General features: G+C 46.7%; 2 protein-coding genes across 4 annotated transcripts in view; both read left to right on the forward strand.

Moving 5' to 3' along the window:
- LOC115201727 (poly(ADP-ribose) glycohydrolase) overlaps positions 1–25,793 on the forward strand; it is a 95,753-nt gene extending 69,960 nt beyond the window's left edge. For all 3 annotated transcript variants that reach the window (XM_029765579.1, XM_029765581.1, XM_029765580.1), the window contains 5 exons: positions 6,694–6,772; positions 7,136–7,244; positions 19,058–19,163; positions 23,707–23,835; positions 25,549–25,793. In XM_029765579.1, the coding sequence (XP_029621439.1) occupies positions 6,694–6,772; positions 7,136–7,244; positions 19,058–19,163; positions 23,707–23,835; positions 25,549–25,670 (545 nt within the window). In that variant the 3' untranslated portion in view covers positions 25,671–25,793. The remainder of the gene's footprint in view (positions 1–6,693; positions 6,773–7,135; positions 7,245–19,057; positions 19,164–23,706; positions 23,836–25,548) is intronic.
- LOC115201728 (probable zinc transporter protein DDB_G0282067) lies at positions 2,891–6,155 on the forward strand. Its single transcript, XM_029765582.1, has 2 exons — positions 2,891–4,336; positions 4,716–6,155. Exons 1-2 carry the CDS (start codon positions 3,915–3,917, stop codon positions 4,945–4,947), a joined length of 654 nt encoding a protein of 217 aa, XP_029621442.1. The 5' UTR covers positions 2,891–3,914; the 3' UTR covers positions 4,948–6,155.
- Positions 25,794–26,590: the final 797 nt, after the last annotated feature.

Raw genomic sequence — 26,590 nt, forward strand, 5'->3', positions numbered from 1 at the left:
AAATGATCTTTCAGATTTTAAACAACTTTTTGTGGCTATAACAGAGGGAAACGACTGGCTTTATAAAGACTTAAAGTCTTGCTCTGGTGAAATGGATCAAATGCCAACCATTGGCTTTCCAGAGAATCCAAACATTTGTTTTGTCTGAATAAGAACCTTTGGTCGTCCTCTTCCAAGGATCTACTCTGTCAATATCACTTCCCCTTTCAATGGACGGTGTTAGTCAGTCAGTCAGACACTGTTTATCATTATAGACGGTGTTACAGTCAGTCAGACACTGTTTATCATTATAGACGGTGTTACAGTCAGTCAGACACTGTTTATCATTATAGACGGTGTTACAGTCAGTCAGTCAGTCACTGTTTATCATTATAGACGGTGTTACAGTCAGTCAGTCAGACACTGTTTATCATTATAGACGGTGTTACAGTCAGTCAGACACTGTTTATCATTATAGACGGTGTTACAGTCAGTCAGACACTGTTTATCATTATAGACGGTGTTACAGTCAGTCAGTCAGACCATCTGTTATCATTATAGACGGTGTTACAGTCAGTCAGTCAGACCACTGTTATCATTATTAGACGGTGTTACAGTCAGTCAGTCAGACGGACACTGTTTATCATTATAGACGTTGTTACAGTCAGTCAGACACTGTTTATCATATAGACGGTGTTACATTCAGTCAGACACTGTTTATCATTATAGACGGTGTTGTTACAGTCAGTCAGTCAGACACTGTTTATCATTATAGACGGTGTTACAGTCAGTCAGTCAGACACTGTTTATCATTATAGACGGTGTTGTTTGTGTACAGTCAGTCAGACACTGGTTTATCATTATAGACGGTGTTACAGTCAGTCAGTCAGGACACTGTTATCATTATAGACGGTGTTACACATCAGTCAGACACTGTTTATCATTATAGACGGTTGTAGTTACAGTCAGTCAGTCAGACACTATTTATCATTATAGACGGTGTTACAGTCAGTCAGACACTGTTTATCATTATAGACGGTGTTACAGTCAGTCAGACACTGTTTATCATTATATACGGTGTTACAGTCAGTCAGTCAGTCACTGTTTATCATTATAGACGGTGTTACAGTCAGTCAGACACTGTTTATCATTATAGACGGTGTTACAGTCAGTCAGACACTGTTTATCATTATAGACGGTGTTACAGTCAGTCAGTCACTGTTTATCATTATAGACGGTGTTACAGTCAGTCAGACACTGTTTATCATTATAGACGGTGTTACAGTCAGCAGTCAGACACTGTTTATCATTATAGACGGTGGTTACAGTCAGTCAGTCAGACACTGTTTATCATTATAGGGCGGGGTTGTTTACAGTCAGTCAGACACTGTTTATCATTATAGGCGGGGTTACAGTCAGTCAGACGGACACTGTTTATCATTATAGACGGTGTTACAGTAGTCAGACACTGTTTATCATATAGACGGTGGTTACAGTCAGTCAGACACTGTTATCATTATAGACGGTGTTACAGTCAGTCAGACACTGTTTATCATTATAGACGGTGTTACAGTCAGTCAGACACTGTTTATCATTATAGACGGTGTTACAGTCAGTCAGACACTGTTTATCATTATAGACGGTGTTACAGTCAGTCAGTCAGACACTGTTTATCATTATAGACGGTGTTACAGTCAGTCAGTCAGACACTGTTTATCATTATAGACGGTGTTACAGTCAGTCAGACACTGTTTATCATTATAGACGGTGTTACAGTCAGTCAGACACTGTTTATCATTATAGACGGTGTTACAGTCAGTCAGACACTGTTTATCATTATAGACGGTGTTACAGTCAGTCAGTCAGACACTGTTTATCATTATAGACGGTGTTACAGTCAGTCAGACACTGTTTATCATTATAGACGGTGTTACAGTCAGTCAGACACTGTTTATCATTATAGACGGTGTTACAGTCAGTCAGTCAGTCACTGTTTATCATTATAGACGGTGTTACAGTCAGTCAGTCAGACACTGTTTATCATTATAGACGGTGTACAGTAGTCAGTCAGACACTGTTTATCATTATAGACGGTGTACAGTCAGTCAGACACTGTTTATCATTATAGACGGTGTTACAGTAGTCAGTCAGACACTGTTTATCATTATAGACGGTGTTACAGTCAGGTCAGACACTGTTTATCATTATAGACGGTTGTTGTACAGTTCAGTCAGACACTGTTTATCATTATAGACGGTGTTACAGTCAGTCAGTCAGACACTGTTTATCATTATAGACGGTGTTACAGTCAGTCAGACACTGTTTATCATTATAGACGGTGTTACAGTCAGTCAGTCAGACACTGTTTATCATTATAGACGGTGTTACAGTCAGTCAGTCAGACACTGTTTATCATTATAGACGGTGTTACAGTCAGTCAGTCAGACGGACACTGTTTATCATTATAGACGGTGTTACAGTCAGTCAGTTCAGACACTGTTTATCATTATAGACGGTGTTACAGTCAGTCAGTCAGACACTGTTTATCATTATAGACGGTGTTACAGTCAGTCAGACACTGTTCATCATTATAGACGGTGTTACAGTCAGTCAGACACTGTTTATCATTATAGACGGTGTTACAGTCAGTCAGACACTGTTTAGTGTTATTCGGATGGTCCACTTGTGATGGCCACGTGTAAATGTTTGTCTACCTCTTTTATTTAACCTTTATTTAACTTGGCAAGTCAGTTAAGAACAAATTCTTAACCTGGGAACAGTGGGTTAACTGCCTTTTTCAGGGGGCAGAACGACAGATTTGTACCTTGTCAGCTCGGGGGATTCGATCCAGCAACCTTTCGTTTACTGGCTCAACGCTCTAACCACTAGTCTACCTGCCGCCCCCAAAAAGGATCCCAAATGGCACCCTATTCCCTTTTCTAGTGAAATATCTATCTGATATCTAGGGACCGTGGTGTCATCTGGGACGTAGCCCTTATCTATTAACCAAGCTCCTCTCCAGATGCTGGCTTTTCCCTTTTACGGTTTGTAGATTTGTTACGCTGTCCAGCTATCCGACTGCCAGAAGCCATCTAGTTGAATCGATTTCCAAAACTCATAGTGCATTTGGCTCAATCTCGATCACTGTGTTTTACAGTTCACTTTACGTCAGTCTATACTATCTACTATCTTAATATCAGCCAATATGTAATCATCATAATAATAATAATATTTTATTTATAGAGATCTTTTTTCATTTACAGATGGAAATCACAAATCTCTTTACGTTGTGACCATCTACTGAAGGAAGTTGATATGTAGTTTCTGTTTAAAACGGGCTGAAATTTCAGGTGGTCTTTTAAAAATAAAACTCATATAGTTAAAGGGACGTTATCAGAATTTCACAATGTTATTCCAACTTCATAGTGTGGAACTATATATGAAAACAGGAGAATTTACATTTGACTGCACTGGGGTCTTTTTATTAAGCAAGAATAACAAAGAAAATGGCTTATAGTGATCTCGATCGCTCAAAATGTAGCCTACGTGGCTTTTTGTATAGTTCTTTGTAAGCTTGGGCGATATACAGACATTCATACCGTTATTCTGCCGTGCTGGGATTTACAGTATTACCCGACAGCACACAAGGGGGGTGAAAAAGCCCATTGGATGTCTATTACCAGAATGCTAACAAAATTAGCACAAGTAATAGCAAAATCACATAGACGCTGTTAGCTAAGTCCTAACGAGTGAAAACGAACATAAACTAATTGCAAAGACAGGTAAATCCAGCTCAAAGTTATACAAGCATCGCTAGTAGCTACCGATTTGTCATTTTTGGTGAGTGTGGACATTTATTTACAAGCGAAAGTGAATGAGAGAAATTGTGCAAATGAACAAAGTTGTGATGCATGCTTTTCTGAAGGAAGAGCAGCATGGGTACACGGAGCAGAGGGGGGAATAACAGCATGGGTACACAGAGCAGAGGGGGGAAGAACGGAGGAGGAAGAGCAGCATGGGTACACGGAGCAGAGGGGGGAAGAACGGAGGAGGAAGAGCAGCATGGGTACACGGAGCAGAGGGGGGAAGAACGGAGGAGGAAGAGCAGCATGGGTACACGGAGCAGAGGGGGGAAGAAGAACGGAGGAGGAAGAGCAGCATGGGTACACGGAGCAGAGGGGGGAAGAACGGAGGAGGAAGAGCAGCATGGGTACACGGAGCAGAGGGGGGAAGAAGAACGGAGGAGGAAGAGCAGCATGGGTACACGGAGCAGAGGGGGGAAGAAGAACGGAGGAGGAAGAGCAGCATGGGTACACGGAGCAGAGGGGGGAAGAACGGAGGAGGAAGAGCAGCATGGGTACACGGAGCAGAGGGGGAAGAACGGAGGAGGAAGAGCAGCATGGGTACACGGAGCAGAGGGGGGAAGAACGGAGGAGGAAGAGCAGCATGGGTACACGGAGCAGAGGGGGGAAGAACGGAGGAGGAAGAGCAGCATGGGTACACGGAGCAGAGGGGGGAAGAACGGAGGAGGAAGAGCAGCATGTGTACACGGAGCAGAGGGGGGAAGAACGGAGGAGGAAGAGCAGCATGGGTACACGGAGCAGAGGGGGGAAGAACGGAGGAGGAAGAGCAGCATGGGTACACGGAGCAGAGGGGGGAAGAACGGAGGAGGAAGAGCAGCATGGGTACACGGAGCAGAGGGGGGGGGGGCGAACGGAGGAGGAAGAGCAGCATGGGTACACGGAGCAGAGGGGGGAAGAACGGAGGAGGAAGAGCAGCATGGGTACACGGAGCAGAGGGGGGAAGAACGGAGGAGGAAGAGCAGCATGTGTACACGGAGCAGAGGGGGGAAGAACGGAGGAGGAAGAGCAGCATGGGTACACGGAGCAGAGGGGGGAAGAACGGAGGAGGAAGAGCAGCATGGGTACACGGAGCAGAGGGGGGGAGGCGAACGGAGGAGGAATTTAAAACGCTACAAGGAAGCACAGGGACAAAATGGCAGCTGTGCAGAACTCATACAGAGCTTTCTTGACTTCTCAAACACGGCAGAAAGCACGGTAAGCTTAATAATGTGAAAGGTGAAATGAAGAACGCAATCTGCTTTATCTCCTAACATACTGCAAGTATGTCATTAAAAATTAACTACACATATTCAAATCTATTCAAAAGCTTTAAAGAAATTGTTTCAACGGTATATGCAAACCATCCCGTGGGTATTTCCAAATACCCAGATATACGGTATACCGCCTAACTCTAGTTCTCTGGGACACTACATTTGTATTAAACCTTGTGTATCATTCTGGGAACTGGAATGAAACACCAGAGAGTCTTACTGAGGCAGTGATTACTTACCAGGACTCCCTGGAAAGCAGTGGTCATTTTTACAGAGTAGACAATCCTGGTTAAATACATCAAATGAGTGGAAGTTCACTAGAACCATAGAATATCAGCTGATTGTTAATGACGTCCTGGGCTTGTCAAATGTAGAATGGCTCGTGAGATTCTTCCTTCTTGAGACTGACCAGGCTTCAATAATCAGCTCTTGTTTGTACACACACACACACACACACACACACACACACACACACACACACACACACACACACACACACACACAACGCCACCGCAGGTACTAATGAGGCCTAATGAATGAGAGGTTAATTTGTACCTTCTGTTGTTCTGAACCATCCCCCTCCTCCCCTCATCCCCTGTGGGCTGGGCTGTTGCTCTGAACCCTCCCCCTCTATCCCCTCCTCCCCTGTGGGCTGGGCTGTTGTTCTGAGCCCTCCCCCTCTATCCCCTCCTCCCCTGTGGGCTGGGCTGTTGTTCTGAACCCTCCCCCTCTGTCCCCTCCTCCCCTGTGGGCTGGGCTGTTGTTCTGAACCCTCCCCTGTGGGCTGGGCTGTTGTTCTGAACCCTCCCCCTCTGTCCCCTCCTCCCCTGTGGGCTGGGCTGTTGCTAACTAGGTTTCTAGGTTCTCGTCCCAAATGGCACTCGTTTTTATATTCCCTTTATAGTGCACTTCTTACGTAGTGCACTATATAGGGAATAGGGTGCCATTTGTGACACGACCTAGCTCTCTCTCTTCTTCCTAGGGAGGTAATAAGTTGACCTTCCTGTTGTTGGAGACAGCTGCTCTCCTATGGCATCACTTCACATGGAATAATTAACAAAAAGATTAAGCGATTGGCTGGCTGTAAAAATCACAGCTATCCGGATCAGTTTGTTTTTTAATATTATTTTATTTTATAATATCTCACCTACTCAAATAATATCACTTTTTTTGGTCATTGTCAGTCACTGATTTGTCAGTAATTTGATGCTCTATTGATAATGTCCTTCAATGACATGTCAAGCGCTAACATTTAAAGGGAAAGTACGCTATTTTGGCAACTAAGCCCTTTCCTACTTAGCCAGTCAGATGAATTCAGGGATATCATTTGTATGTTTCTGCGTACAGTTTGAAGGAAGTTGAAGGTGTGTTTTGCGAGCCAATGGTAGACTTCCAGTCATTGCGCTAACGCTAGTTAGCATTGGCTCATGAAACTACCTCCAACTTCTTTCAAACAGCAGGCAGAAACATAAAAAATGGTATCCATGAGTTCATCTGACTCGGTGTAAATAGAACAAGTTAATTGCCAAAATCTTGCACTATCGCTTTAATCTTGATCTGATGATGAATGGTTTCTGTTCTGTTGGGCCCCCCCCCCCCAGGTACTGAGCAGTACAGTACATACACTGGCTACGCAGATAGCTACCTATGGGACGGCAGACATCAGGACAAGACCCCAAGGTACGTACTTGCTGATCAGACCGTTTTCAAATATACTCTACATATTTAAGGGATTTCACTCTGAAGTTGTTTACAATCTTGATTACCCAATTACCAAGATCTTGATATAATTACTTTTCCTCTAACTGACTGGTCGCCAGGAGAGGACTGGCCGCCCCTCAGAGCCCGGTTCCTCTCTTAAGTTTCTTCCTAGGTTCCTGCCTTCTAGAGTTTTTCCGAGCCACTGTGTTTCTACCTCTGCATTGCTTGCTCTTTGTTTTTGTTTTAGACTGGGTATCTGTAAAGCACTTTGTCACAACTGCTGATGTTAAAAAGGGCTTAATAAAATACATTTGATTGATGTGACCTAACTCTCGTCCACAGAGACACCTGGCAGAGGAGGTGCACAGAGATTGTAGCGATGGACGCACTGAAGTTCAGGAATTTCCTCGAACAGTTTCACCCTGAGAAAATGAACAGAGAACTGAATAAGGTGAGCGGTGGTAACTCGACGGGGGGAGCGGTGGTAACTCGACAGGGGGAGCGGTGGTAACTCGACGGGGGGAGCGGTGGTAACTCGACGGGGGGAGCGGTGGTAACTCGACAGGGGGAGCGGTGGTAACTCGACGGGGGGAGCGGTGGTAACTCGACGGGGGGAGCGGTGGTAACTCGACGGGGGGAGCGGTGGTAACTCGACGGGGGGAGCGGTGGTAACTCGACGGTGGGAGCGGTGGTAACTCGACGGGGGGAACGGTTGGTAACTCGACGGGGGGAGCGGTGGTAACTCGACGGGGGGGAGCGGTGGTAACTCGACGGGGGGAGCGGTGGTAACTCGACAGGGGGAGCGGTGGTAACTCGACAGGGGGAGCGGTGGTAACTCGACAGGGGGAGCGGTGGCAACTCGACGGGGAGCGGTGGCAACTCGACAGGGGGAGCGGTGGTAACTCGACAGGGGGAGCGGTGGTAACTCGACAGGGGGAGCGGTGGTAACTCGACGGGGGGAGCGGTGGTAACTCGACAGGGGGAGCGGTGGTAACTCGACAGGGGGAGCGGTGGTAACTCGACAGGGGGAGCGGTGGTAACTCGACAGGGGGAGCGGTGGTAACTCGACAGGGGGAGCGGTGGTAACTCGACAGGGGGAGCGGTGGTAACTCGACAGGGGGAGCGGTGGTAACTCGACGGGGGGAGCGGTGGTAACTTGATGGGGGAGCGGTGGTAACTCGGCGGGGGGAGCGGTGGTAACTCGGCGGGGGGAGCGGTGGTAACTCGACGGGGGGAGCGGTGGTAACTCGACGGGGGGAGCGGTGGTAACTCGACGGGGGGAGCGGTGGTAACTCGACGGGGGGAGCGGTGGTAACTCGACGGGGGGAGCGGTGGTAACTCGACGGGGGGAGCGGTGGTAACTCGACGGGGGGGAGCGGTGGTAACTCGACGGGGGGAGCGGTGGTAACTCGACGGGGGGAGCGGTGGTAACTCGACGGGGGGAGCGGTGGTAACTCAACAGGGGAGCAGTGGTAACTCAACAGGGGAACGGTGGTAACTCGTCGGGGGGAGCGGTGCTAGCTCGTCGGGGGGAGCGGTGCTAGCTCGTCGGGGATCATGGTTCGTGGTGTGGCGGAAGAATCAGAATTAGTTAGGTAACATAGATAATTAAGATGTCTTATCTGCATATGCTTATATGATATGCTTGTTATTAGAATGTATCCCTTTGGACTCTGGTGTTGGCAGTTGCACTTCCTCCCTCAGCTGGGGCTCAGTCACCTGGGGCCCAGAGAGGGGAGAAGTCAGGCTTATCTTTCACATGTCCCTGGTGCTATGCAAAATATCAGAAAGAGAAGAGGACAGGATGGAACATTGTCTTCATATGTGAATGTGTCTTTACCTATTCTTAAACCATGCGAAGAGATGGCGTGATTAATGGGGGAACCAATTACTTGTCTCCACAATGTCTCAGGGATACAAACTTGTCCCCTTTCGACGATATTCACCGTTTTGAATCCAAATACGTGATTCGTGTAGATCCGATGAGAAAAGTTTGGGGGGGGGGGGGGGGGGGGGGGGGGTTTGGATCACTACTGGCTGTAAGCGAACGAGTGATGAGCGTTTGGAGCAATACTGGCTGCTGTATTCAAGGCTCAGCCAATCGTTCACATAACAACAGAATGCAGCACTCGACTAAAGAAAGAAGAGACGACCAACTTACTAGTTACAGCATCAGCTAGCGCTCTGGAAAGGCAGCGCGTCCCCTGAACGATAACGAAGAGGTAACGTTAGGTGAGAAGCCTGACCACAGAGACGGGTGGTGAGAGAGGTTACAGCAGCACGTCCCCCTGAACGATAACGAAGAGGTAACGTTAGGTGAGAAGCCTGACCACAGAGACGGGTGGTGAGAGAGGTTACAGCAGCACGTCCCCCTGAACGATAACGAAGAGGTAACGTTAGGTGAGAAGCCTGACCACAGAGACGGGTGGTGAGAAGGTTACAGCAGCACGTCCCCCTGAACGATAACTAAGAGGTAACGTTAGGTGAGAAGCCTGACCACAGAGACGGGTGTGAGAGAGGTGATGAAGTGTACTTCATGAGCTGTAACCCGAAAAACAACTGGCATTTGGAAAGCTTGAGGTGAGGGAGACGGTGTGATGGATCAAATATTAGCATTGTTAAGTATCTTGCAAGCATGGGGATCAAATTCTCCGTTAGCTAACCAGAGAAATGTTGAGCAACATTAGCCAACTTAAACTAAATTATTTGATCCGTTATGGTGTGAAGATTAGCTTGCTAAAAAAAAGTCAGACAGCTAACGTTAGCTAGCTAATGTTACAACATCAGATGAGCTAACATTAGTAACCTAACCAATTCGTTAGAGTATTTAGTGGTATACGACTCCTTGCCGTTCCTCAAGTTATAACGTGTTAGTTGCTTACTGAACCCTGGCAATCTGTGTGAAACTAGTTAACGAGCTAACCACTATCTGTTAACTAATGTTTTCCCTCTACAGTATGTGGTTAATTTTCCGAATGAGAGAATTAGGGGGAAAATGAGGCGTTGCTTGTTTAAACAAGTGGATTCAGGAATCAGGTGTAGCTGAAGCTGGGCCTGGCTTAAACTGGATGCTACTGTAGAGGTGAAAGGAACACCACACACTTTCTCACTTTTTTCAATACAGTGGATAAAAAGGGGTTATGCCAGGTGTACTCTCAGCCTGAAAGAGATCAATAATACCACAAAGTGTATCATGCTCTGCTGGCACATTGTAGAACAGATGTCCACAGGCAGAAAGAGTACAATGAAATAACGTGCAGTGTAGCCCAAAGATATTATTTTTGCTGTGTTGAACTTGACAGTGGCAAGTGTGAGTGAGAGGGGGGGGGAATTATATATATTTTTTTAACTCGGTGAACGTTTTTTTTTAGCAGACATGTAGCCTTGTGCACTTGATCGATGTCTACTATAGTGGCCGCTATAATAGAGCGAAAATAGAATGCCTGTTTTTTTCATTCTATTTCTACTTTAAGAACCTTTTGAGGATCTGAGGACCCATGCCAAATCTTTTTAGTTTTCTGAGGAGGAAAAGGTTTTGTCGTGCCCTCTTCACAACTGTCTTGGTATGTTTGGACCATGATAGTTTGTTTGTTGATGTGGACACCAAGGAACTTGAAACTCTCGACCCGCTCCACTACAGCCCCGTCGATGTTAATGGGGGCCTGTTCGGCCCGCATTTTCCTGTAGTCAACGATCAGCTCCTTTGTCCTGCTCACATTGAGGGAGAGGTTGTTGTCCTGGCACCACACTGCCAGGTCTTTGACCTCCTCCCTATAAGCCGTCTCATCGTTGTCGGTGATCAAGCCTACCACTGTTGTGTCGTCAGCAAACTTAATGATGGTGTTGGAGTCGTGTTTGGTCACGCGGGTGAACAGGGAATATAGGAGGAGACTAAGTACCCCTGAGGGGCCCCAGTGTTAAGGATCAGCATGGCAGACGTGTTGTTGTCTACTCTTACCACCAGCCCTTCAGGAAGTCCAGGATCCAGTTGCAGAGGGAGGTGTTTAGTCCCAGGGTCCTTAGCTTAGTGATGAGCTTTGACGGCACTATGGTGTTGAATGCGGAGCTGTAGTCAATGAACAGCATTCTCACATAGGTGTTCCTTTTGTCCAAGTGAGAAAGGCCGGTGTGGAGTGCGATTGAGATTGCGTCATCTGTGGATCTGTTGGGGCGGTATGTGAATTGGAGTGGGTCTAGTGTGTCCGGGAGGATGCTGTTGATGTGAGCCATGACCAGCCTTTCAAAGCACTTCATGGCTACCGACGTGAGTGCCACGGGGCGGTAATCATTTAGGCAGGTTACCTTCGCTTTCTTGGGCTCAGGTGCTATGGTAGTCTGCTTGAAACATGTAGGTATTACAGACTCGGTCAGGAAGAGGTTGAAAATGTCAGTGAAGACACTTGACAGTTGGTCCGCGCATGCTTTGAGTACACATCCTTGTAATCCGTCTGGCCCAGCAGCTTTGTGATTGTTGACCTGTTTAAAGTTTTTGTTCACCGAGAGCGTTATCACACAGTCATCCAGAACAGCTGGTGCTCTCGTGCATGCTTCAGTGTTGCTTGCCTCAAAGCGAGCATAAAAGGCATTTATCTCGTCTGGTAGGCTCGTGTCACTGGGCAGCTTGCATCTGGGTTTCCCTTTGTAGTCCATAATAGTTTTCAAGCCCTGCCACATCCGACGAGCGACAGAGCCGGTCTAGTAGGATTCAATCTTAATCCTGTATTGACGCTTTGCTTGTTTGATGGTTTGTCTGAGGGCATAGCAGGATTTCTTATAAGCGTCCGGATTAGTCTCCCACTCCTTGAAAGTGGCAGCTTTAGCTCGATGCGGATGCTGCCTGTAATCCATGGCTTCTGGTTGGGATATGTACGTACAGTCACTGTGGGGAAGACGTGATCGATGCACTTATTGAAGACTGAGGTGGTGTATTCCTCAATGCCATTGGATGAATCCCGGAACATATTCGAGTCTGTGCTAGATATTGAGCGAGTTACTTGTACTTCCTGCTTTAGTTTTTGCTTGTAAGCAGGAATCAGGAGGATAGAATTATGGTCAGATTTGCCAAATGGAGGACGAGGGAGAGCTTTGTATGCATCTCTGTGTGTGGAGTAAAGGTGGTCTAGGATTTTCTTCCCCTGGTTGCACGTGTGACATGCTGGTAAAAATTTGGTAAAACTGATTTAAGTTTGCCTGCATTAAAGTCCACGGCCGCTAGGAGCGCCGCTTCTGGGTGAGCATTTTCTTCTTCGCTAATGGTCTTATAGAGTTGGTTGAGAGCCGTCTTAGTGCCAGCTTTGTTCTGTGGTGGTAAAAAGACGACTACGAGTAATACAGATGAGAACTCTCTTGGTAGATAGGGTGGTCTACAGCTTATCATAAGGTACTCTACCTCAGGTCTCACCTTGTGACCCGTTCCACACATCTGTTGTTTGTTATGTAGACTAGGGGGTGGATCTTTGCTATAAAAGAGTTGAGAGCTCTCACTAATAAAGATTACATTTAAGTATAACTCTGACTTGTGTGATAAGTTTGTCTCTCCTCATTTGATAATACAGAGATTAACCACCACAGTGGCTGGAGGTTTGGGAGAATGATCCCAAAGTGTTCATTCATGTACTCCATTCAGTAAAAATAAATGTATGAACACTTTAGGATCATTCTCCCAAATCTCCAGCCACGAACCATGCTCATCTTATTGAGTTACCACTACTGTAGAACAAACAAGTACGAAACACCCTTTCGTGACGTAACCATTTGGCAACTTATAAAATGAACATAGTCGTCGCGTTGGTTTGGGGTCAATGATGTATATAAACCCTGGATTGCTGATGCTATGTATAGGGCCAATGAGAGGCTTTGAAGACACAGGTCGGCCATATCGGTACTCATCAGAAGAAGCAGTCCATATGAATGAATGGGATTCTGCAGTATTTAAATGACATGTTTCAACAACAAAATGAAATGTATTTAAGTGTTTTGTTTTAGTGGGCACAGTAGCATTACTACTCTCTAAAAGTTATACTTAAGGAACATTTTTGTATATATATTTGTTAGTTTCGCTCATATAATATAATTTAACAGCATGCGTTAAGGTGTTTGTAATGGAATAAATGTGGGGGGGGGGGACGAATGTAAAACATTTTTCTATAGCTTCTAGAATCTTCTTTACAATGGTTGGGGGAGAACCAAGATGGTGGCTCTGTGGCTTTGAGTCACTAGTGTATACTCTCTATAAACAATTGAGAAGCACCCATTCTCTGCTTCTCATATCTGGAGTGCTTTTGCTTTTTAAGTGAAATTTGTCGTCCGTTACACTGTAGACACAAATATGAACATTCTGTAATATTAATGACAGTGGAAGTAAGGAGGGTGTCAATTTACAGCTACCGCTCTTTGATGTTAAGCTTTGATCTTCCATCCTTGTGTGTGTGTGTCGTTCCTTTAAAAAAATTATTATATGCATCAGCGAGAACCTTAATTGTCATTTAAGTTCAAATTAGTCTCGTCACGTTGATTTAATAGCTTTTAGTGTCGAGCCGTTGCATACAATCAGACAACACAATGATCTCATAATCACTACTGCCAAATGTAAAGTGGTCTGAAATAACTAACGTGCTTCCTCTGAGGTAAACACTAATAAACATTGGATGTTGGTTCAGAAACGGAACATGTCTATGTTCTATGATTTAGTTAGTTAAGGCCATCACGTTTCATTACGATCTCTGCTACTTTATAGTTGATCCAACCTTTTGTTTAACCGAGTAAGATATTGCGAACACATTATTATTATTATTATATATTTTTTTTACAATAGTAACCTGACCATGGTGGTTAATTACATCATAATACTTATTGATCCATTTCTTCACGTGATATTCTCCGATTAGGACAATGTGAAATGAAGACTTAACGTTAATGTTGTCAACTTTCACTTCAGAAAGAAGCTGACCGTTCTGACAGGAGGTGTAAAAAAACAAAATTACCCGAACAAGGAGATCAATCCTGTTTTGCAGGGTTGTTTAGGAAACGGTCCCATCTGCCCTTTTTTTAAACCCTAAAATTTACCACTGGACTTCCAGGGGAGTGTACATCCCAAATGGCACCCTATTCCTTATATAGTGCACTACTTTTAACCAGGTCCCATAGTGTACATATATAGGGAATAAGGTGCCATTTGGGATGAAACTGAGGAGTGCTCAGCATTCATTCTCACTCCAGTCACCTTTTTTTCCCCAATTTTGAAAATGGATGTCCAGAGGCCCTGCGAATATCATGTCATGTCAGAAGATGTCAAGTCCATCCGTATCAACATCCTCCCTTAGCGATGTAAATGAGGTGTAGGGTCTGATGGGTGTAATTGGCAGTTCTACATCATGTGAAGTTGTTAAATTATCGTTTTAAAAATGCATGGTTAATACTCAGGCCAACCGGATCTTTCTTCAGGGCTTTTTTGTTGACACGCAGCATGCCCATTACATTGAATAATGTGCCAAGTGTTAAGCCCAGCAGGCAGTATCCATTACATTATGTTATGTATTACATTTACGTGTCAATGTGTAGGATCATACTAGAGTTCTCATGATTACATTATGAAATGTACCACTAAACAGGGATGTTGGACTACACTAACCAGGGGTGTGGGACTACACTAACCAGGGGTGTGGGACTACACTAACCAGGGGTGTTGGACTGGACTACACTAACCAGGGATGTGGGACTACACTAACCAGGGGTGTTGGACTGGACTACACTAACCAGGGACGTGGGACTACACTAACCAGGGGTGTTGGACTGGACTACACTAACCAGGGGCGTGGGACTACACTAACCAGGGGTGTTGGACTGGACTACACTAACCAGGGACGTGGGACTACACTAACCAGGGACGTGGGACTACACTAACCAGGGACGTGGGACTACACTAACCAGGGACGTGGGACTACACTAACCAGGGACGTGGGACTACACTAAACAGGGATGTGGGACTACACTAACCAGGGGTGTCGGACTACACTAAACAGGGACGTGGGACTACACTAACTAGGGGTGTCGGACTACACTAAACAGGGACGTGGGACTACACTAACCAGGGGTGTGGGACTACACTAACCAGGGATGTGGGACTACACTAACCAGGGGTGTTGGACTGGACTACACTAACCAGGGATGTTGGACTGGACTACACTAACCAGGGATGTGGGACTACACTAACCAGGGGTGTTGGACTGGACTACACTAACCAGGGACGTGGGACTACACTAACCAGGGGTGTTGGACTGGACTACACTAACCAGGGGCGTGGGACTACACTAACCAGGGGTGTTGGACTGGACTACACTAACCAGGGACGTGGGACTACACTAACCAGGGACGTGGGACTACACTAACCAGGGGCGTTGGACTACACTAACCAGGGACGTGGGACTACACTAACCAGGGACGTGGGACTACACTAACCAGGGACGTGGGACTACACTAACCAGGGACGTGGGACTACACTAACCAGGGACGTGGGACTACACTAAATCAAATCAAATTTATTTATATAGCCCTTCGTACATCAGCTGAAATCTCAAAGTGCTGTACAGAAACCCAGCCTAAAACCCCAAACAGCAAGCAATGCATGTGAAAGAAGCACGGTGGCTGGGAAAAACTCCCTAGGAAAAACTCCTGAGAAAGGCCAAAAACCTAGGAAGAAACCTAGAGAGGAACCAGGCTATGAGGGGTGGCCAGTCCTCTTCTGGCTGTGCCGGGTGGATATTATAACAGAACATGGTCAAGATGTTAAAATGTTCGTAAATGACCAGCATGGTCAAATAATAATAATCATAGTAATTGTCGAGGGTGCAACAAGCACGTCCGGTGAACAGGTCAGGGTTCCGTAGCCGCAGGCAGAACAGTTGAAACTGGAGCAGCAGCATGGCCAGGTGGACTGGGGACAGCAAGGAGTCATCATGCCAGGTAGTCCTGAGGCATGGTCCTAGGGCTCAGGTCCTCCGAGAGAAAGAAAGAAAGAGAGAATTAGAGAGAGCATATTTACATTCACACAGGACACCGGATAAGACAAGAGAATACTCCAGATGTAACAGACTGACCCTAGCCCCCCGACACATAAACTACTGCAGCATAAATACTGGAGGCTGAGACAGGAGGGATCAGAAGACACTGTGGCCCCATCCGATGATACCCCCGGACAGGGCCAAACAGGCAGGATATAACCCCACCCACTTTGCCAAAGCACAGCCCCCACACCACTAGAGGGATATCTACAACCACCAACTTACCGTCCGAAGACAAGGCCGAGTATAGCCCACAAAGATGTCCGCCACGGCACAACCCAAGGGGGGGGCGCCAACCCAGACAGGAAGACCACGTCAGTGGCTCAACCTACTCAAGTGACGCACCCCTCCCATGGACGGCATGGAAGAACACCAGTAAGTCAGTGACTCAGCCCCTGTAAAAGGGTTAGAGGCAGAGAATCCCAGTGGGAAGAGGGGAACCGACAAGGCAGAGACAGCAAGGGCGGTTCGTTGCTCCAGCCTTTCCGTTCACCTTCACACTCCTGGGCCAGACTATACTTAATCATAGGACCTACTGAAGAGATAAGTCTTCAGTAAAGACTTAAAGGTTGAGACTGAGTCTGCGTCTCTCACATGGGTAGGCAGACCATTCCATAAAAATGGAGCTCTATAGGAGAAAGCCCTACCTCCAGCCGTTTGCTTAGAAATTCTAGGGACAATTAGGAGGCCTGCGTCTTGTGACCGTAGCGTACGTGTAGGTATGTACGGCAGGACCAAATCGGAAAGATAGGTAGGAGCAAGCCCATGTAATGCTTTGTAGGTTAGCAGTAAAACCTTGAAATCAGCCCTTGCCTTAACAGGAAGCCAGTGTAGGGAGGCTAGCACTGGAGTAATATGATCAAATTTTTTGGTTCTAGTCAGGATTCTAGCAGCCGTATTTAGCACTAACTGAAGTTTGTTTAGTGCTTTATCCGGGTAGCCGGAAAGTAGAGCATTGCAGTAGTCGAGCCTAGAAGTAACAAAAGCATGGATTGTGGGACTAAACAGGGATGTGGGACTACACTAACCAGGGGTGTCGGACTACACTAAACAGGGACGTGGGACTACACTAACCAGGGGTGTCGGACTACACTAAACAGGGACTTGGACTACACTAACCAGGGGTGTGGGACTACACTAACCAGGGATGTGGGACTACACTAACCAGGGGTGTTGGACTGGACTACACTAACCAGGGATGTTGGACTGGACTACACTAACCAGGGATGTGGGACTACACTAACCAGGGGTGTTGGACTGGACTACACTAACCAGGGACGTGGGACTACACTAACCAGGGACGTGGGACTACACTAACCAGGGACGTGGGACTACACTAACCAGGGATGTGGGACTACACTAACCAGGGGTGTGGGACTACACTAAACAGGGACGTGGGACTACACTAACCAGGGACGTGGGACTACACTAACCAGGGACGTGGGACTACACTAACCAGGGGTGTTGGACTACACTAACCAGGGGTGTGGGACTACACTAACCAGGGGTGTTGGACTGGACTACACTAACCAGGGACGTGGGACTACACTAACCAGGGACGTGGGACTACACTAACCAGGGACGTGGGACTACACTAACCAGGGATGTGGGACTACACTAACCAGGGGTGTGGGACTACACTAAACAGGGACGTGGGACTACACTAACCAGGGACGTGGGACTACACTAACCAGGGTGTTGGACTACACTAACCAGGGGTGTGGGACTACACTAACCAGGGGTGTTGGACTGGACTACACTAACCAGGGACGTGGGACTACACTAACCAGGGGTGTTGGACTGGACTACACTAACCAGGGACGTGGGACTACACTAACCAGGGGTGTTGGACTGGACTACACTAACCAGGGACGTGGGACTACACTAACCAGGGGTGTTGGACTGGACTACACTAACCAGGGACGTGGGACTACACTAACCAGGGATGTTGGACTGGACTACACTAACCAGGGGCGTGGGACTACACTAACCAGGGGCGTTGGACTGGACTACACTAAACAGGGACTTGGACTACACTAACCAGGGACGTGGGACTACACTAACCAGGGACGTGGGACTACACTAACCAGGGACGTGGGACTACACTAACCAGGGATGTGGGACTACACTAACCAGGGACGTGGGACTACACTAACCAGGGACATGGGACTACACTAACCAGGGATGTGGGACTACACCAACCAGGGATGTTGGACTACACTAACCAGGGACGTGGGACTACACTAACCAGGGGCGTGGGACTACACTAACCAGGGGTGTCGGACTGGACTACACTAACCAGGGATGTTGGACTACACTAAACAGGGACGTGGGACTACACTAACCAGGGGTGTTGGACTGGACTACACTAACCAGGGACGTGGGACTACACTAACCAGGGGTGTCGGACTACACTAAACAGGGACGTGGGACTACACTAACCAGGGACGTGGGACTACACTAACCAGGGACGTGGGACTACACTAAACAGGGATGTGGGACTACACTAACCAGGGACGTGGGACTACACTAAACAGGGGTGTGGGACTACACTAACCAGGGACGTGGGACTACACTAACCAGGGACGTGGGACTACACTAACCAGGGACGTGGGACTACACTAACCAGGGACGTGGGACTACACTAACCAGGGACATGGGACTACACTAACCAGGGACGTGGGACTGTGCGAAGCGGCTATCAGAGGAGCAAAAGGCTTCCTTCTGGCTTTAGTGTAGTTCAATGAGATGTCATCGCATTACTACTGACTGGTACCCAGCCATGGTCTGATGACTTGACATTCTGTCACATCCGTATTGTCACATCAGCGTCGACCAACTGAGCACTCCATTTATTTGTCACCAGTGCAATTTACATGGTCCCACTTGTCTGAGAAATTTGGTTGCTCTTTTTTTTGTTTTGTTCTAAATCTTTCTTCCCTCCCTCGCTCCCCTCCCCCCCTCCTCCTCCCTCCCTCCCTTCCCCCCCCTCCTCCTCCTCTCCTCCCCCCCCTCCTCCTCCTCTCCTCCCCCCCCTCCTCCTCCTCTCCTCCCTCCCTCCTCCTCCTCCCCTCCCCCCCTCCTCCTCCTCTCCTCCCTCCCTCCCCCCTCCTCCTCCTCTCCTCCCTCCCTCCTCCTCTCCTCCCTCCCCCCCCTCCTCCTCCTCTCCCTCCCTCCCCTCCTCCTCCTCTCCTCCCTCCTTTAGGCGTACTGTGGCTTTTCCCGCCCGGGGGAGAGCAGTCAGGATCTCTCTGCGGTTGCTACAGGAAACTGGGGCTGTGGTGTGTTTGGTGGAGATGCTAGGTTTAAAGGTAAGCTTGGGGGCAGCATTAACACTTCACTCAAAATGGCTGATTTTACATTGTTAGTCATTTAGGAGGAACTCTTATCCACTTGTTGAGGTGGCCTGAACGTGCCTCTACTCATTTTGTGAGCCGGTACCATGTTCCGGCTCAAGTTAAGCACCGTTCTTATCCAGGGCAACTTGAATTTAACTAAAGAAGTAGGTTAAAAAAATTTTTTTTTAAACACAACCACATATCACAATACTTGCTATTAAAACCTTATTTAAAAAAAACACATTTTAAAGAATCCATGAATCCTTTAACGTTCTTCTGTACTGTTGAGTATAGGAGAGAGTATGATTAAACCTCTGGTGGACTGTACTGTGGAGTATAGGAGAGAGTATGATTAAACCTCTGGTGGTCTGTACTGTGGAGTATAGGAGATGATTAAACCTCTAGTGGACTGTACTGTGGAGTATAGGAGATGATTAAACCTCTAGTGGACTGTACTGTGGAGTATAGGAGATGATTAAACCTCTAGTGGACTGTACTGTGGAGTATAGGAGATGATTAAACCTCTAGTGGACTGTACTGTGGAGTATAGGAGATGATTAAACCACTAGTGGTCTGTACTGTGGAGTATAGGAGATGATTAAACCTCTAGTTGAAAAGCCACGCTTTCAACAGGCCCTGATTGAGTCCCAAATGGTACCCTATTCCCTATAATATAGTGTACACCCAATGGGCCCCGGCCAAAAGTAGTGTACTAAATAGGGAATAGGGTGCCATTTGGGACGTATTGCTGTTAGTGTGAACTGGACCCCTCTCTCGTTAGCCTTGGCTGTGGAATACATGTATTTACTTAATGCCTATTTGTCTCCCGTCTTATTGATCAACTGACAACGTTAATATTTTTCATTAACAGTGGAATTGATCGCCTTCCCCAGCCCACCTATCCATTATAGACCTAGGGGCAATTCCACGTTAACGGATTTACGCTGAGACTCCCGATTTTTCACTTAGAATATATGCCAAACATAAACCATTGATTTCAAAGTTTAACAAACCATACAACTCTATGCACAAGGACTAACTTTAAATCATTTACACAGTCAAATGTTTTTTTATTAACATTTACTGGGAAAGCTGTGCAGATGCAAAGTTTGGTAACAGATTTACACTAACACTTAGCACCCAGTGGTGCTGTGAGACTAAACCACCGCTAACACTTAGCACCCAGTGGTGCTGTGAGACCAAACCACCGCTAACACTTAGCACCCAGTGGTGCTGTGAGACTAAACCACCGCTAACACTTAGCACCCAGTGGTGCTGTGAGACTAAACCACCGCTAACACTTAGCACCCAGTGGTGCTGTGAGACCAAACCACCGCTAACACTTAGCACCCAGTGGTGCTGTGAGACTAAACCACCGCTAACACTTAGCACCCAGTGGTGCTAGCTCCCCTGTGGCTCAGTTGGTAGAGCATGGTGTTTACAACGCCAGCATGGTGTGTGCAACGCCAAAGGTTGTGGGTTCGATTCCCACGGGGGGCCAGTACAAAAAAAATAAAAACATGAAATGTATGCATTCACTGGATAAGAGCGTCTGCTAAATGACTAAAATGTAAATGTAAAATGTGCTGTGAGACTAAATACACTAGCTGAAACCAGCTCCGAATGTAATGGCTGTGATGGGAGAAACCTGAGGATGGATCAACAACATTGTAGTTACTCCACAATACTAACCTAAATGACAGAGTGAAAAGAAGGAAGCCTGTACAGAATAAAATATATTCTGAAACATGCATCTTGTTTGCACGAAAGTATAACTGCAAAAAAATGTGGCAAAGAAATTAACTTTATGTCCTGAATACAAAGCGTTATGTTTGGGGCAAATCTAATACAACACATTATTGAGTACCACTCTTCATATTTTCCAGCATGGTGGTGACTGCATCATGTTATGGGTATGTTTGTCATTGACAAGGACTAGGGAGGGTGTTAGGATATAAAGAAACGAAGTAGAGCTAAGCACAGGTAAAATCGGAGAAGAAAACCTGGTCTGCTTTCCAACAGACAATGGGAGTGAAATTCACCTTTTCAGCTGGACAGTAACCTAAAACAGAAGGCCAAATATACACTGGAGTTGCTTACCAAAACGACATTGAATGTTACAGTTTTGACCTAAACTGGGTTTTTCTCGCTCAACAGTTTCCCATGTGTATGGTCAAGAATGGTCCACCACCCAAAGGACATCTAGCCAACTTGACACAACTGTGAGAAACATTGGAGTCAACATGGGCCAGCATCCCTGTGGAATGCTTTAACACCTTGTAGAGTCCATGTCCCGATGAAATGAGGCTGTTCTGAGGGGGAAAAGGAGGGGAGGGGAAACTCTCAATGTTAGGAAGGTGTTCCTAATGTTTGGTATATACAGTGCCTTCAGAAAGTATTCACATTTTGTTGTTACAGCCTGAATTCAAACTTTTTATTTTAATTTTTTTTTATATATATATTTTTAGTTAGTTAGTTGATTAGCCTAGCATCAGTCCTAAACCTAACAAAATGCTTAAAGTCAAGGGGTGTGAATACTTTCTGAATGTACTGTATATATTGTTTATCAGCATGTATTCCAGTTAGTTAATTAGCCTAGCATCGGTCCGGAACCAGTTAATTAGCCTAACATCGGTCCTGAACCAGTTAGTTAATTAGCCTAGCATCGGTCCAGAACCAGTTAGTTAATTAGCCTAGCATTGGTCCAGAACCAGTTAGTTAATTAGCCTATCATCGGTCCGGAACCAGTTAGTTAATTAGCCTAGCATCGGTCCGGAACCAGTTAGTTAATTAGCCTAGCATCGGTCTGGAACCAGTTAGTTAATTAGCCTAGCATCGGTCCGGAACCAGTTAGTTAATTAGCCTAGCATCGGTACGGAACCAGTTAGTTAATTAGCCTAGCATTGGTCCGGAACCAGTTAGTTAATTAGCCTAGCATCGGTACGGAACCAGTTAGTTAATTAGCCTAGCATCGGTCTGGAACCAGTTAGTTAATTAGCCTAGCATCGGTCCGGAACCAGTTAGTTAATTAGCCTAGCATCGGTCCGGAACCAGTTAGTTAATTAGCCTAGCATCGGTCCGGAACCAGTTAGTTAATTAGCCTAGCATCGGTCCGGAACCAGTTAGTTAATTAGCCTAGCATCGGTCCGGAACCAGTTGGTTAATTAGCCTAGCATCGGTCCGGAACCAGTTAGTTAATTAGCCTAGCATCGGTCCGGAACCAGTTAGTTAATTAGCCTAGCATCGGTCTGGAACCAGTTAGTTAATTAGCCTAGCATCGGTCTGGAACCAGTTAGTTAATTAGCCTAGCATCGGTCCGGAACCAGTTAGTTAATTAGCCTAGCATCGGTCCGGAACCAGTTAGTTAATTAGCCTAGCATCGGTCCGGAACCAGTCAGTTAATTAGCCTAGCATCGGTCCGGAACCAGTTAATGAATTAGCCTAGCATCGGTCCAGAACCAGTTAGTTAGTTAATTAGCCTAGCATCGGTCCAGAGCCAGTTAGTTAATTAGCCTAGCATCGGTCCGGAACCAGTTAATTAATTAGCCTAGCATCGGTCTGGAACCAGTTAGTTAATTAGCCTAGCATCGGTCCGGAACCAGTTAGTTAATTAGCCTAGCATCGGTCCGGAACCAGTTAGTTAATTAGCCTAGCATCGGTCCGGAACCAGTTAGTTAATTAGCCTAGCATCGGTCCGGAACCAGTTAATTAATTAGCCTAGCATCGGTCTGGAACCAGTTAGTTAATTAGCCTAGCATCGGTCCGGAACCAGTTAGTTAATTAGCCTAGCATCGGTCCGGAACCAGTTAGTTAATTAGCCTAGCATCGGTCCGGAACCAGTTAGTTAATTAGCCTAGCATCGGTCCGGAACCAGTTAATTAGCCTAACGTCGGTCCAGGTTTCTGAAGTCAACTGGCAGTTTTCTTACCCCGCTTTCTTCTTAATGACATGCCTTTGGGGAGAACAGACACTTAATATAGCCCAATGTTCCCCTCTGTTAACCTGGACTCTCTCTCTCGAATCCGTCCATCCATACTTTTAATTGTGGGATAAGTTGAAAGAGTGATGACAATGTGAAAAAGGAGGAAAGGAAAGTCTGAAAGGAGAATCTTCAGCCCCCACCGTTGCAGATGTTTATTCAGCAGTGTTCGTAGCTCGTTACTGTTGCCTCTCTCTGTCACGGTTGCTTTATTAATAAAGCAGACTTTATTTCCAGACTTAATGAAATATTCACAAGGTTCTGGGGCCAGAGCCTGCCTTCCCCTGCTCACATGGTGACTAAGTCTGGCTCCACAGTGGGGGACTGGGTATTCAGTCATTTCTTCATTCATTCTGAGCCCTGGTGTGTGATATGTTAGTTTAAATTGCGCTGGCTGAATCTGGTTGTGTTGTCGCTGTCTTCAGCATGTTTACTCTGATCCTTGTATCATGTCTTGTACTGTATCTGTAGAAAGTATCGGTCCTGTATAGACAGTTTCTCTCTCTCTCCCCCCCTACATCTCCCCCACCCCTCCAGCTCTGCTCCAGATTCTGGCAGCCTCTGAGGCGGGCCGAGACGTGGCCTATTTCACCTTTGGTGACAGCGCCCTGATGAAAGACGTCTACGACATGCACTACTTCCTCACACAGAGACACATCAGCGTCGGTAAGGCACACGCCATCTCCCTCTCCACACTACCATGTCCCTAACCCTCACACAATTGGCATGTCAGTGGCGTTAAGACATATCTTCATCTCTATGTATAGGCTACTCCAATGGCTCTCTCTCGCTCTCTACCAGGGCTGTTCAATTCCAGTCCTGGATGGCAGAAACACTTCTGGTTTTTGTTTCTACCTGGAAGTTATTTGCACTCACCTGGTGTCCCAGGTTTAGAAGGGGAGGATGAAAAACCAGAAGTGTTTTGGTCCTCCAGGACCGACAATGAATAGCCCTGCTCTATACTGTAATACTGAAATGGATTTGATTATTTAACACGCGTCCCCCTCTACTGTATTCCCCTGGCTCACACCAGATCTCCCTCTACCATATCTACTGTATTCCCCTGGCTCACACCAGATCTCCCTCTACTGTATTCCCCTGGCTCACACCAGATCTCCCTCTACCATATCTACTGTATTCCCCTGGCTCACACCAGATCTCCCTCTACCATATCTACTGTATTCCCCTGGCTCACACCAGATCTCCCTCTACCATATCTACTGTATTCCCCTGGCTCACACCAGATCTCCCTCTACCATATCTACTGTATTCCCCTGGCTCACACCAGATCTCCCTCTACCATATCTACTGTATTCCCATGGCTCACACCAGATCTCCCTCTACCATATCTACTGTATTCCCCTGGCTCACACCAGATCTCCCTCTACCATATCTACTGTATTCCCCTGGCTCACACCAGATCTCTCTCTACCATATCTACTGTATTCCCCTGGCTCACACCAGATCTCCCTCTACCATATCTACTGTATTCCCCTGGCTCACACCAGATCTCCCTCTACCATATCTACTGTATTCCCCTGGCTCACACCAGATCTCCCTCTACCATATCTACTGTATTCCCCTGGCTCACACCAGATCTCCCTCTACCATATCTACTGTATTCCCCTGGCTCACACCAGATCTCCCTCTACCATATCTACTGTATTCCCCTGGCTCACACCAGATCTCCCTCTACCATATCTACTGTATTCCCCTGGCTCACACCAGATCTCTCTCTACCATATCTACTGTATTCCCCTGGCTCACACCAGATCTCCCTCTACCATATCAACTGTATTCCCCTGGCTCACACCAGATCTCCCTCTACCATATCTACTGTATTCCCCTGGCTCACACCAGATCTCCCTCTACCATATCTACTGTATTCCCCTGGCTCACACCAGATCTCCCTCTACCATATCTACTGTATTCCCCTGGCTCACACCAGATCTCCCTCTACCATATCTACTGTATTCCCCTGGCTCACACCAGATCTCCCTCTACCATATCTACTGTATTCCCCTGGCTCACACCAGATCTCTCTCTACCATATCTACTGTATTCCCCTGGCTCACACCAGATCTCCCTCTACCATATCTACTGTATTCCCCTGGCTCACACCAGATCTCCCTCTACCATAGTGTTCTATACATACAACACTGTCTGGTGTTCTACACATACAACACTGAAATGTATGCAGTATTTTTGTATTGGTTATAGAATTATGTAATTTTGCTAAACAATTAGTTTTATTAAATCACAAACTGTAAAATCAATAGGAATTGCAATACCATTTGTCAATATTTGCCCTCTGCTAGATTCTCTGCTGTGGTTGTTTGTTGAATGAATGATGTATTTGACATCGTTTCTGTCTCATAGGGGCTCTATACAGTTTGCTGGGTCAGTACTACAGCTCAGTGTGTCAGGGCTGCTTCACACGCCGTCCCGACATCAGCCTCTACTCCTTCATCTACCAGGAGGTCAGCTCTGTCTCCCCCTAGACCAGAAACACACACGCAGGTCGTCTCCCCCTAGAAGATCGTAGACGCCCCGTCACACAGGTCGTCTCCTCCTAGAAGACCGTAGACGCCCGCCCCCCCCCCCCCCCCCCCCCCCCCCCCCCCCCCCCCCCCCCCCCCCCCCCCCCTCCTTGGACACCAAACAAGCGCTGTGCCCCGCGAGAGATTCCAGTGGAAGTTTGTCTTGTCATTCTGCTACACACATGGATAGAGTTTCGATGTGTTGAGATTTGTGATTTGGAATGATAAAGCAAAGGCTGTCATCCATCTTGTGAGTGTGTCATGTTTCCTTGGTTTTACCCCCCCCCCCCCACACACACACACACACACACACACACACACATAAATCCAGACTAAATTAATCAGTTGTCAGAAATTCAGTTGATGGAAAGAATGAATAGAGTCATTCTTAGAGAGGATAAAAAAAAAATAGGTTTTTGATTTGCTCATAGGGAATGATCTTCAGTCCTTGGCTAGTTACTCTGTTCTGCACTGGAGAGAAGCTGACTATGTGGGGATGATCACTTAAAGTGTGTGCTGTGATCATTTATTTTCTATTCAAATATTTCAGATTATCATGGTCTTAGCCGTGGGCCTCCATTAAGGGGATATATTACCATGGCCTTAGCCGTGGGCCTCCATTAAGGGTATATATTACCATGGTCTTAGCCGTGGGCCTCCATTAAGGGGATATATTACCATGGCCTTAGCCGTGGACCTCCATTAAGGGTATATATTACCATGGCCTTAGCCGTGGGCCTCCATTAAGGGGATATATTATCATGGTCTTAGCCGTGGGCTTAAGTAGATATATTACCATGGCCTTAGCCGTGGGCCTCCATTAAGGGGATATATTACCATGTCCTTAGCCGTGGGCCTCCATTAAGTGGATATATTACCAT

This window comes from Salmo trutta, chromosome 10 (assembly GCF_901001165.1).
Source record: "Salmo trutta chromosome 10, fSalTru1.1, whole genome shotgun sequence".
In the NCBI taxonomy this organism is placed as follows: Eukaryota; Metazoa; Chordata; class Actinopteri; order Salmoniformes; family Salmonidae; genus Salmo; species Salmo trutta.